Below are 13,416 nucleotides of genomic sequence, written 5' to 3'. Positions count from 1 at the left end.
GGGGGTAGCCTTACATTGCAACAAGTTCCTTCACTTTATTTCCATGACTTTAAGCATACATTTGCAATTTAATATCCTATCAAAATAATTTAGGAGCAGAGTTAAATTTCAGTTCTCTGTGTGTATGTGAGGTGTTGGATGCTGTTTGTTTTGCTTTGGTAAGGAACAGCTTGAGAAGAAGGTCTCCACTCATAGGATGTCCTGGGCATAAGAGCTATAATAAATTGACACTGTTTCTTGGTAAACCAAGAAAAAAGATAAAGTATCTGACTGTATTTTCTCTTTTTGAGCCTCTTCACTGTACTATGCAATTTTTACTAGGGAACTGAATTGCAGAACACATAAAAATATATTTTGCAGAATGTTGTAGTGCATACCACTACTGAATTTAAAAAATAAATAATTGCATGCTGATCTTATGCTAATCTTATCTACCACATAAGTAAGTAGATAAGTAAGGGTTTATAAGCAGCTGTTTTAAGAATGGGCTGCTCTTTCATCAGGTACCAATTAATCAGGCATTCCTAATACGTTTAATACTATATTATTTAGATAGAATCATTTTAGGACTCAAATGTCTGGATTTTTGTTTTTCTTTTCCTAAGCTAGGTATCTAGGAATTTTTTTTAACCAATACTGAATGCTAACAATTAACTAAAGATCAAATTTAATTTTTTTCATTGGAATTATTTTAAATACTCTATTTATTGCTTTTCATTCATTTATTATTCCCCCCAACTTTGGGAAAGCTCTGTGCCAGGCATATTGTGCTAGGTCCCAAGGATATAGAGATAAGGATGTAGGGATATGGCTCTGCCCTCCTTAGACAAGAGCACATGCAACTATGGTACCCAGTGGAGCCAGGCTGGGAAAAGTCAGGGATGAGACTCTTAACTGATGAAGGGGTGATGACCTCACCATACTAACGTGGGTAACCAACGGAGACTGATTGTTTGCCCTAATTTTTTTTTAAGGGCCTTGGTGGGAATGTCTATCAGAGCTCCTCCTTTTATTTCTTTAATTTCAATTCAATTTAATTAACATAGTGTATTATTAGTGTCAAGGGTAGAATTTAGTGATTCATCAGTTGCAAATAATACCCAGTGCTCATTACTTCCAGTGCCCTCCTTAATGCCCATCACCCAATTACACTGTCCCCCCACACAGCCCCCTCTAGCAACCCTCAGTTTGTTCCTGTAGTTAAGAATCTCTTAGGTTTGCCTCCCTCTCTGTTTTCCTCTTATTTTTCCTTCCCTTCCCCTATGTTCATGTTTTGTTTCTTAAATTCCACATATGAGTGAAATCATATGGTATTTGTCTTTCTCTGACTGACTTATTTCACTTAGCATAATACACTGTAGCTCCATCCACATCATTGCAAATGGCAAGATTTCATTCTTTTTGATGGCTGAGTAATACTCCACTGTGTGTGTGTGTATGTGTGTGTGTATGTGTATATACATATACCACATCTTTATCCATTCATCTGTCAATGGACATCTGAAAGACCCCCGTCTTTCATATAAGGCCTCTGCCTAGTCATCTTTTGAAGAAAAGATTTCAATATAAAAAAAAACAGTTTGAAAAACTATGAATTGCTCACATGTTAGTGAGGTAGGCAAGAGTCAGACACTTATGGGCCTTTAGTACTTGTTGAAGTGTTTGGATGCTTTCTAAAAGAGATGGGAGAGTGACATTGTCATAGTGAGAGCCTGGGCATAGAGCCCAGGAAAGAAGACTATCACAGATATCCACAGAGGAGGCAATGGCTGGGGGCGGGGGGTGGGGGGGGTAGGTAGTGAATATAAGGAAGGCATAAATTCCAGATCCAAGTGGCAAGATGTCATGATTGATTTGATGTGGGGTAAAGACAGGCTCTTTAAAATCATGCCAAGGTTTGGGGCTGGTAGGTTGCCATTCTCCTAAAGAAGGAAAACAGTAGGTTTCAAGAGGAACTATGATGAATCCAACTTGCAGCACATTGAGTTTCAGATGCTGTATGGGACATCCAGGTAGAAATGACCCCCACGTAATTGATATGTGGGCCTACAGTTGAGATCTAAGATTTAATAGAAGGGAGTGGGGTGATGGTTGAAGCCATGAGTATGTTGGGGTCTGTAAGGCAGACCCCAAAAGTGAGGAATGCATAAAACAGTCCCAGGGGCCCATATCATTTAAGGGATCGATGATGGGTACTCAGATTCTAGAAAGATACCTCAAAAAATATTGATGATGTTATAGGCACCAGGTAGGAGAAATATCAAGAAGATATTGAACAACAGTGACAAGTGCCACAAACGGTGAAGTTCAGAAAAAAAATGGAAACATTTGGCAACAAGGTTTACTTAAATGACATGTTTCTTGGAAGTGGAGGCAAAGTTCTAAATAATTTTTCAAAAGTGATATAACAAAAAAATGGTTTTATAAAAGCAACCATTTTATAACTGCTACTCTGGAATTTGTTATTGCAAAGCACAAGAAAGTAAGATTAAGCCAAAGACGTGGTGATTTTAATGTCTCAGCTTTGGTCTAAAAACTGTGGGTTTTTTCTTCCTTTAAATATGCCAAAATAAGCCATCAAGCTATGACTAATTTATTAACTGTTCAATGTTAGCTTTTGTCACATTTGACTTGTATCAGACATATTTGAAAAATCTGAAAGTATTAAGAGATTTTTATAAAATAAATTTCACCTCAAAATGAGAACTCCAGTGTAAGCGAACCCATGAACACGGTTATCTGTTTGCTCTTCTGCTAGTTTCCTCTTAGGTAAACCACTTTGAGTGAGGCGGCCGTGCGCCCTGCCAGCCAGCCCTGTACCATGAGCAAATCACAGTACTGCTGCAATCCTGTTTCCCTGTCTCTAAAATCACAAGTGGGTGTACTCTAGAGCTCTTCTTTTCAAACTATAGATCTTGATACATTGGGGGGCCATGAAATGGAAAATTCTCAGAGTGCACTCCACACAGTGGGTAACGTCTTGTTTTGACAAATTTATATTTCAGCTCTTTTTGTGGGAGAGACAGACAGGGGAGTGGGGAAAGAGGGAGGGAGAGAGGAAGAAAGAAGGAGAGAGAGAATACTAGATCATCATGTAAAGTGTATTTTTGACCATGGATTGTGGTTTTAAAATGTTTGAGAAAACAATGTTCTCAACTAGAGCCCCTTCCCATTCTAAAATGCTCTCATTCCAGTTCACTGTCAAACTGTTCTTTCAGTGTAGTAAGTGGTTCATAACAATACTGTGGAGCAGCAGGTATAAAAACTGTTAAGGAAGGACAGCTAATAACAAAGGAGAAAAACATTAAAAGGTAAATAAGGCCAACATCTGTGTTGTATTTGACCACAAGACTGAGCAAGCCTTTAAAATTTATTAGTATTCCGACTAGCAAGTCATTACTGTAATTTATGAAGTAAAGTAAAAGTATGCTATATATTAACAAACAATGGAGTAATTCTTTTGATGGTGGTATAAGGGAGCAACCTTATCAAGGAGAAATCATACTTTTTCAAAAGTAACAATACCATGGCACGTAAATTCCAGAATTGGCAATTAAATAAATGTGGTGAGTCTCTTCCACCTTGCCACATAAAAAGATTCATTGACATGGTTATGAGATAAGTCAGTGTATTTTTATTGGCCTGAGCTAGAGGGAGTAAACACCTTAGTCAGGTGTTTTGTTTTAGGAACAGCTGTTTGAACTTCTACTGGTTATTTCTGCTCTAGGGTATATTTGAGCATTTGCTTTTTCCAGCACACTTTACTGATTTGGAATCCAAGTGAGTGAGCAATTTCCTATAAAACTAAGATTCAGTGACAGTTTCTCTTTACTTGTGAACAATTTTTAATTCTTCTACAACCTACAAAATTGCATGGATTTTAGGTGGTATTAAGCAGGGACAATTTAAAAAAATTTTTTTTTTAATTTATTTATTTGACAGAGAGAGACAGCAATAGAGGGAACACAAACAGGGGGGGTGGGAGAGGGAGAAGCAGGCTCCCCGCTGAGCAGGAGCCCGATGTGGGGCTCGATCCCAGGACCCCGGGATCATGACCTGAGCCGAAGGCAGACGCTTAATGACTGAGTCACCCAGGCGCCCCAAGCAGGGACAATTTAAAGAATGCTAAGGAATAGGACTCATCAAACAGGAAATCTGAGGGAAGTATTTTTATTTGTCCTTCCCTATCCAGCTCTTGAACCCTCAGTTTGTCTCTCTTTCTTTCCCCTCTGCCCTGTTATAAACCCTGGGGTGTTTGCTTTGCCCCTTTGCCAGTCTAACCCCTGACTTTTGGCAACACTGTGTCTTCTGCCTCCTTGCCACTGTCGGTCAGCCGGAAGAGACAGGAATTGAGACCAGCAATGTCACCCGGCCCTATTTTCCCAAACCCTCAGCTGTCCCTCCTCTGCGACTCCTGAAAGGTAGAGGACTGGCTTGCTGGCAGGGTGTGGGCAGTGCCCGCGGAGTGGGCGGTGCAGGGGCGGGTTGACTCCGCCTACCTGGCCAGCTGATTGGCCCTGATAGTGAACCAGTCTCCGCCCCCATCCCTCCATCCCAGGCTCCGTCTCTCTCCAAGATGTACGAACAGGTATGATTGTGTCCAATTAAGAGACGAGATTTTTTTTTTTTTAATTGTACGTGAGAACAAAGTGCTTGTCAGCCGTCTGATTTGTTAGATGAGCAAACTGAAGATCAAGGAGGTAAGGACAGCAAAGTGGGAGAGCAAAGGTCAAGCCTGGATCCAGAGCTCTTCTTCCAGAGCTTCCTGCTCTTTCCCGAAGTCCGTGAGGAGATGGTACTTGAGGTCAATACTCAAGGGCTTGATAGATTACAGATGCATGGAGAGTAGACTCGGGGCAGGACACAGACAAGTCTTGAGCTTTGGAATGAAGGTAGTGTGCTCAGAAGACAATACACAAAACATACAAGGTTTATGCCGGACAGTGTAGATACACAGGGTGTATGCCAACAGGTAGGTGACATGTGAAGCCATAATTTCTCCAGTTACAACTTCCCTAGTTAAATGATGATACAGGTGGATTCTGTACTTATTCCAAAGGTTTGCTGTAAGAATAAAATAGTATTCAGAAATTATTGTTTTGAAAATGTTTAGGGGCGCCTGGGTGGCTCAGTCGTTAAGCGTCTGCCTTCGGCTCAGGTCATGATCCCGGGGTCCTGGGATCGAGCCCCGCATCGGGCTCCCTGCTCAGCGGGAAGCCTGCTTCTCCCTCTCCCACTCCTCCCCCTGCTTGTGTTCCCTCTCTCGCTGTATCTCTCTCTGTCAAATAAATAAATAAAATCTTTAAAAGAAAAAAGAAAAAAAATGTTTAAAATGTCATAGTTGTAAAAGCCAATATTGTTGTTACAATGCCAGTAAAACCTTCAAAAACTCACATCACATCTTTGTATACTTTACAGACATTTTTTCCTTCCTCGCTAATTATGCAGGGTCTTCACCACAAACCATGGTGATTCCTGGATTTGATACATTATCAAAACAGTAACACCATAAAAACTGCAAATATTTCCATAGCCCCTGAGTTCATCTCAGTGCCAGTAGATGTCCTCAGGATATGGGTTGGATGAGACAGACAGACTGCTCGTCACTAATGTCCAAGGCTTGAAGTTTTGGATGGAAGCCATTGTACATTTCAGAATGCTGGTATTCCCCTTTGTGTATGGGACTGGCTATTTGATAACGGGATAGTGTCACATGAATGTCAGGATCAGCTCCCTGAGCTGGGCATGGTGCCAGGTGGTCAGAATGGCCATCACTTCCTACTATGAGTATACTCAAAATTGGCAGGCAGTCTGAATAAATAAGAAATAATGATAGTTATCATCTGGAATAGAAATAGTATTTATTGCCCCTCTGAAATTAATCTATATTGGATCTATTTTCCTGTATTTGTGGCAATGCTTTTAGATACTCTTAATGGATTGTGGCATAACATAAACAATGTCTTCTCCAGCCACTGACTTTCTTGCTCCTGAAACAGACGTATGAAACTAAATTTCCTCTACTTTATATGTCTAAGTGACCCTAGATTTTATATTTTTGTAATATTTTAGGCAGCAGATTATTTCTTCATTATGCAAAGTACCAACAACATTTGGGTCACTTATTAAATAAGCCACTGAAGTCTGCACCTTGGAGTTGGATCATGTAGTCCAAAAGCTGCTGGAGCCCCAACCTACCGATGAGTTTCTTGCTCTCAGCCATTCTCCATCCCGAGTCCCCCTTATTGTAACACTATGTTCCATGAACCTGAAGTATACATGTTCTTGACCTGAAAAATTCTTCTTTTAGGATCCACCTACATCAGTTTCCCTTGGACTACGAATGGAAGAAATGATTTTCAACTTGGCAGACACACATCTGTTTTTCAATGACTTAGAAGTAAGTTCTGATTATTTTGTATACACACTTCCTGGTGCATGTCTGAAAATTGATGAGTGGTCTGAAAATACCAATGAGATATTATTATTTCATGAATGTATAACTAGAATAATGAGATAAATTAATTATTGCTTACATGGTAGTATGTTTGCCTTCATTGTATTTCTGATTTTGCTTTATTTTGACTGTTGCCTTTCAAGGTTAGATTCCATGTGACCCTTGGTAAGGATTCAAATTTGATGCCAAGAATCTTAGATATTAAACTGTGTGGCTATCAGAAACTACAGATTGCTCAGCTCCATAGTTACTGTTGAGATGGGTCACCTTCCGAATCCCACAAAGTTGTTGATACTGGCATACACTGTCAGGGGCAGACCTTTATCCTGTTGGGTCAGCTGCTTGTCTTTCTGGTTGGCCCAATTGTATAACATTCCAGTCAGGCCTCTGCTCTTGGCGTTGCCGGGATTTCTTATGTCAAACTGCTGGTGATTTTATTTGCTCGTTATAATTCGGCGGCGGGGACCTTTTGTAAGATGGTTAATTAATTATGTTATGGGCACTGTCAAACATGGCGATCTCTATTAGCAGCATTCTTAAGAATAACGAATATTGTTTCTCCTATCTCCATCATGAGAACACAGGACTATCACTACACTTCATTCTCTTCTTAATAGAGACTGTTGTTTATTTATATCCTGCTGTTAAGCAAGCTTGTGGTAGGCCTGCCAACAGGCATTAATCATCAAGTTGTTGTTTGGGTAGATTTTATAAATGTATGTTATTTCAGACAGGAGAAGAATCTGAAAGATTCAAATAGAACTCTTACTGATCAAAGTTAATTGGCAGCAATTGGCCTTTAAATATTTCCTGATGTTTCCCTTTTCAAAATCAAGCAAAACACACCTTATTTAATAGATGAGCCAAAATCATTTGAAAAATGCCAGTGTGTGACAGAACTTAAATGCGGTTTGTTCAACATCTGTCCTGTATTTTGATTTCTTTTCATCTGCAATGAAACTACTCATAGACGAATTGGCAACTTCCAGTGCAATAAGATCATTTAAATGTGCTTCATTTTTTTCCCACTCCTTAGTGAAATATTTATTTTTACACTTAGGGTAAAATACAATTTTTTTTTTTTTTGCATTTTAAAGTGTTTGCTTTTCTTAAAGAAATTACATGTAAGGCATTACTGTTTTTTAAGGTAGAAATATTCCAAGTGAGTGACAAGTTCAGAGTTGCCTTTAGAAGAGCTTAATAATCATTCTTATTTTCAAAAGCTGTTTCTGATTTATGGTTGTGATTCACTTCGTAAGAGAACAGCACAAAAAAATTCCATATTTTACTAGTATGTTAAAATTCTTTCCCCAAGTTTCCATTTGTTTCTAATGATACAGACTAGGCTGATATTTTGTCTTGGATATAACCTTGTTACTCTTACTGATGTTAATAGGTGTTAATAGCACCCATCAAGAAGAAATTAGCAGTAATTTGCTATTGCTTTTAAATTCTACCTTCTTACAAATGCCAAAGCTTGTCTATGCAGTGCCAAAACTATGTGGTGAAAAGTGAGAAGTTAGACAAAGTAATAATTCGGGATAATATAGACCGAAAAACTTCCAAACTTGGTTTTGATATAACATAGCTGGATTTTTATTTGTTTACTGACATTAGTCACAGTGAACTATATATGGAAAGTGAAATAGTGCTCAGGCAAATACATGAAAAATACATATTGAAAGTTCTAGCTTAGGGATGTAAGGGATATAGTTTTTCCATAAACCCAGATTAAAACAAAAAGAAAATGAAGAAGTGAGGGGGTGGTCTATGCAGTCGTTAAAATATCTGATTCTGTCTGTGGCCTAAGGACTCTTCCTTATGTGAAATAGAGAAGGGAATAAGCCAAATATAAAAATCAATAGTAGAAACATTATTTAGACTTATAACCTTACAAAAGTTGATTTTAAGTTATTTTTCTCAAGAATAATATAAAGGTGTCAGCAAAAGTATCAATGAAATATCCATTTAACCTCTGTCTTTGAAAGTTGTTTACTTGCTCTAGATTTGCCCGATATTTTAAAAGTAGATTGGTTCTTATACTTATTTCAATCTTTCATTTTATATTTTTCTAATTCAACAGACCTGGGACTGGTCATTGCAAATATTTGTTTCTTTCAAAATAAAAAGCAAAAGTATTTCCTGGGAAAAATAAATATATTGGCATTATATTCCCAAGAAAACCAAAATTATCTCATCAGGCAGAAATGGTGTGGTAATGCTTGATTTCACACTCTAATAAGCAATGTACTGCGATAGGGGACATGGATATTTTAATATATTTAATTTAAATATATTAAAGATTTTTAAGATCTCTGATACAAGTAATTTCAAGGAGATTAATGATCTATTGGTTAGCTTAAAGTGTGATTTCTGAACTCCAACTGTTGACATTTGGCCTCACTTTCTTTTAAAATGTTAACTTTTTGCCAGCCACCCCTCTGTATAATTTGGTTAATTCACAGTTCTGGCTTGTAAGAGATTCTGAATAATGAAACCCACTACATGAGAGGCTTTCAGTAACAATTCTTGTATTATCTTGTATTCTATGCTTAATGCCGTTATTAGGATACTATTTAGGAAATTTAGGATATCATTTTAAAGTAATTTAGAAATATCTTAATTGTATTTTTAAAATAAAGTTAATCATTTTTGGTTCTAAAAGTTTTGTCTGTCACCTATCATTTAGTAACATTTTTTAATAAAAGCAATCACAATTTAAATTAGTTGTGTTGACACTCCAGGGGCAGATAATAAAAAGGAGAAGTTTGGGGGTTTTGTACCATTAAAAATATCTGACATGTTAAGAAACATGAGTGACAGGGAGACATAATTATCAAAGGAAATAATATCTTCCCCCACCAGAGAAGGGTTTAGACTTTAGTTCCATAGTGTACTTCTGGCTTTCCTATTTCTAAGTCTGACTAACGTCCTGAGTATCATTTTACCAAAAGGTCTCCGCGTGCAATACAATGATGCTTATATGGAAGTCATTTTTTATGAATGACAGTATGGAACTATAGGTGTTTTTTTTTCCCCCCCTCAGTTTCTTTAGTAAAGTAGGACTCTTTCCGAGTCAAGGGAGAAAGTGTTCTTTCTGTTGGATTTTTATTGAAAGGCAACCTGCAAACAGAGTGAGGAATGGCCTTTCGTGTATGATAAATGTTTCAGTTTAACTTGCTGCTGATCAGTTCTCTTGCTAGATTTATCTACAGTTGAGGAAAATATTTCATCAAGATGGAAATAAGTAAATAAAAATAAGGTGCAAGCTTATGGTGAATTTTCCGTCTCTGTTTGGCATTAAGTAGTATCTTTTCACTGACATGATGGTGTCCATCGTAACTGGTGTTGTTGACGTGGTGGTCCTCAAGAGCCTCTGCTCCCAGTCCCTACTCCCCAACTGCAGGAATCAGGGCTGGGAAGTAGCAGGAACACTCCCCACCCTTCCGTCTTCCTGTGCAGGTGTTGTACACACCACATTCATCTGGTTAAGTGTGAAGCTACATTGGAGCATGCTCCTTCTCCTAGTGTGTTGCATAGTGGGGACAGCCCAGATGATTCCTTGGTGTCAGGAGACACATGAATATTTCAGGCCTTTCCTGGGCCTTTGCTAAATAGATTCCTGTCCCAGATCTGATTTTTAAGCACCTGCTCTTGGTATCCCCTTGTTTTCACCTTTTCCACTAAGAAAAGGCTTGGGATAAAAGGTTCTGGTGTCAGGAGAGGCTAGTCTGCATTTGGTGAGTCAAAGGCCATGGAAAGGAGCTGGAAATAGTCTCTAAATAATGCCATGGTTTAAAGGAAGGGAGCTGTAATGATTTTTCTTTTTCTTTTTCTTTTTTTTTTTTGAGATTTTATTTATTTATTTGAGAGAGAGAGAGAGCATGAACAGGGGCAGAGGGAGAGGGAGAAGCAGACTACCCTGCTGAACAGAGAGCCTGACGTGGGGACTCGATCCCAGGACTCTGGGATCAGACCTGAGCCAAAGGCAGATGCTTAACTGACTGAGCCACCCAGGCACCCCATAATGATTTTCTTATAAAGCAAAAAAATTAGTTTGCCCCTTGGTTTAATTCAGTCTTTAAAATTGTAGTAATATTTTGTTACTCCAAACCTTAGGTTATCATCTGTTAATTATTTTAATATATATTGTTTATAAATTTATTTTTAGCTAGGAAAAAAAAAATCTGTCTTCAAAGTATCAACCTTGCCGATGCTCCGTAGCTTTGAGTTCAAGTGACGCCTTCTTGTAGTGATCTAATGCTTGTGTTTCCAAAAGTGTAAAGATTTAAACTAATTTAGAAGTTGATTTGAGTTGAAAAATAGAATTCACCTAGAAAGTGCCTTATTCTCTATAAATAGGAAGGAACTCTCAGGCCCACAGTCCAGCTTTTGTGGTGGGTGCCGGAAACTCTGGTTCTCTGCTGCAAGGGTTTTGTGGATGCTTGCAGAGAGAGGACAGTTCACGAAGAGCTTGAGCTGTTTTCTGTTTTCAGTCCCTTCCCCAAGCCAGGAGCCGCTATATGAAAATGTGTGCACACATCAGTATATTCCAAACATAAATGTACCCATACACATATACACATACGCAAATATGCCACTTGTTGTTTTCAGCTCTGTACATAGGCTTTTGTATACTCATTTTCTCCTTATAAATTTAGCAAACATAGAGGATCACATTTTTTAAACTCCCAGGAGCATCCTTCATAACACCCAAAATATTGCCTTCTACATTTTGACTATTAAATGAATTAGACTGAATTCTTATCTGTTATATTAGAATAGAATAGCAATTTCTATTTCCTTCCCCGTGGAAGACAATAGAGTTGACTTTGCCTTCCTATGTTTTAAGGTAAGTTGTTTGGCCTTCTCCATTTCCTGAGTTGACAAGAGTAATAGCAGAACTCTCAGTGTAGAGGGCAAACTACAGTTTTCAAGTAACGACTGATTACTAGACATAATAAATGAATACTGAATTTAATGATGTTGTAATTGGTGGCTGAAAAGTATGTCCATATTTTATTATTATTACTAATGAGTAATTTTAAGTGTTCTTCCTATTTCATCTTTTCTTACAAGATTCTGTCATCTTTTATCTGAAATAAGAAATAGAAATACAAAAGTATAGTCAACGGCTTCTTTAATTCTGAGTTTATTTGAAAGTTAGGAGTCAAAGTATATATAGCTGTTTAACATAATAAAAGATACTTACCTTACACTGACAGCCAACATTGTACTTAGCGGTAAATGAAAGAGGCACATTGTCATTACAAAAGGAAAAAAAATAAAAATGCTGTCAGCACTATTATTCAGCATTATTCTAGGAATTTGAGGCACAATAAGACATGAGCTATAATGAAATGAAAGAGATGGAAATGATTGTTTTTTTGCAGAAAATTTGATATACATAGAAAACAAGTTAATCTACTGGAATAGTCTTAGAATTTATAATACACCTCAAAAAAGTGAAGGATTATAGAATTAAATTAAAAAATCAGTAACTTTCTTCTATTATAGCCAGACATGCAAAAATTTTAATTATAATTTTAAAGTAGCAGCAGTAACAGTAACACCAAAACAAAAAATTCAAGAAAAGGAAAAATAAAGAGTAACCTATGCAAGAAGTTCTTGCGAGAAATATATGAATAAAACTTTGACATCTTACTGAGAGATCTAAAGAAAGATTGGAATAAAAGATGTCTTCCTTTCCTTTTCTTTTTTTGTAACATGTTCTAACAATTTTGTAAAATTGTCCCTAAAGTCCATTTGAGAGGATAAATAGGCAAAGATACCTAGAAGTTTTTGACAAAAAATAATAGCATCCAGCTCAACCAAATATTAAATATTTCATAATTCTACAATGATATGAAGATTTGTGTTGGCCTACATTGGCATTGGACTAAGTATGGGGAGAAAAGATCACTCTGGCGCAGCCCCAACTTCTAGAAAACTTCTGTATGTTTTAAATTAATCCAAGCAAATTAATAGTGAAGGAATGGATTATTCAACTTGTATGCAGAAATAAGTCGATTAAAGAGTTAAAATGTAAAAGAATAAAAGAGAAAGTATAGGTAGATCAAAAAGAGATTTCACATTGCTTAGAGGAAGTAAATTTTTTGGGTAGCTGTTTGGTGATAAGCCTCAAGAGCCTAAAAAAAACTGCACGCATTTTACATCTAGACTTTGTACTTTGATCAGAGATAAAGGCAAGTATTTATAATAATAAACATTTCTGAATTATGAAATTCTGATAATGTTTTGTTTCTTGACCTTGTTGCTGGTTACATGAGTATTCCATTGGTGAAAATTCATCGAGCTGTAATAAATATTTTTTCAGTAAAATGTTCATTTTTAAAAAGCACTGTTTTGAGGAAGAGATACACACATAGTTTGCTGTCAACTCTGTTAAAAAAATTATATGTCCAATGTATAATATATTCAACTGCTATTTTTCTAGCAGAGGATCTGGCCCAATAGAAGGACTCAGTAGATATATATTGAATACAAAATAAATGGAAGAACAAAAAATATATGGAAAGATACAGCCTAGAATTTTAACATTGATTTTATCTGGAACTTGGGGGTTTATTATTCTTGCTTGTGCTTCTCTGTATATTCCAAATATTCTATAAAATATACTTATTTCTTTTATAATCAGGGTAGAAAACAAATACTATTTTTGAAAGCCATAGATAAAAGATAAACTTTTTAATTAATAAAATAAGGAATTAATATGTCAACTCATTAAGATAAACATAAGAAAGAAATAGCTCAATAGAAGAAATGAGCAAAGAACATTGAACAGATTATTCGCAAGAGAAAAACATTCAAATTGTCCACACACAAAAAGGAAAAATGTTAGGGTTCACTTTTGGTAATCAGAAATGTTATCAGCAAAGATTTTAAATCAATAAAATGGTCTGCAGTGCAGTAAGATAAATACTTGTGTACATTACTGG

The 13,416-nt window shown here is 36.8% G+C and overlaps 1 protein-coding gene across 10 annotated transcripts in view; it reads left to right on the top strand.

Moving 5' to 3' along the window:
• Positions 1-13,416, top strand: part of EYA1 (EYA transcriptional coactivator and phosphatase 1) — a 170,646-nt gene that overhangs the window by 114,805 nt on the left and 42,425 nt on the right. For 8 of the 10 annotated variants that reach the window (XM_021688169.1, XM_021688168.2, XM_021688170.1 and 5 more), the window contains one exon: positions 6,311-6,400. The exons of the other annotated variants lie outside the window; for them this stretch is intronic. In XM_021688169.1, the coding sequence (XP_021543844.1) occupies positions 6,311-6,400 (90 nt within the window). The remainder of the gene's footprint in view (positions 1-6,310; positions 6,401-13,416) is intronic. 10 annotated transcript variants of the gene reach the window in all.

This window comes from Neomonachus schauinslandi, chromosome 4 (genome assembly GCF_002201575.2).
Source record: "Neomonachus schauinslandi chromosome 4, ASM220157v2, whole genome shotgun sequence".
Classification (NCBI taxonomy): domain Eukaryota; kingdom Metazoa; phylum Chordata; class Mammalia; order Carnivora; family Phocidae; genus Neomonachus; species Neomonachus schauinslandi.
The sequence above is the reverse complement of the archived record's forward strand: the minus strand, read 5'-3'. Positions and strand labels throughout refer to the sequence as shown.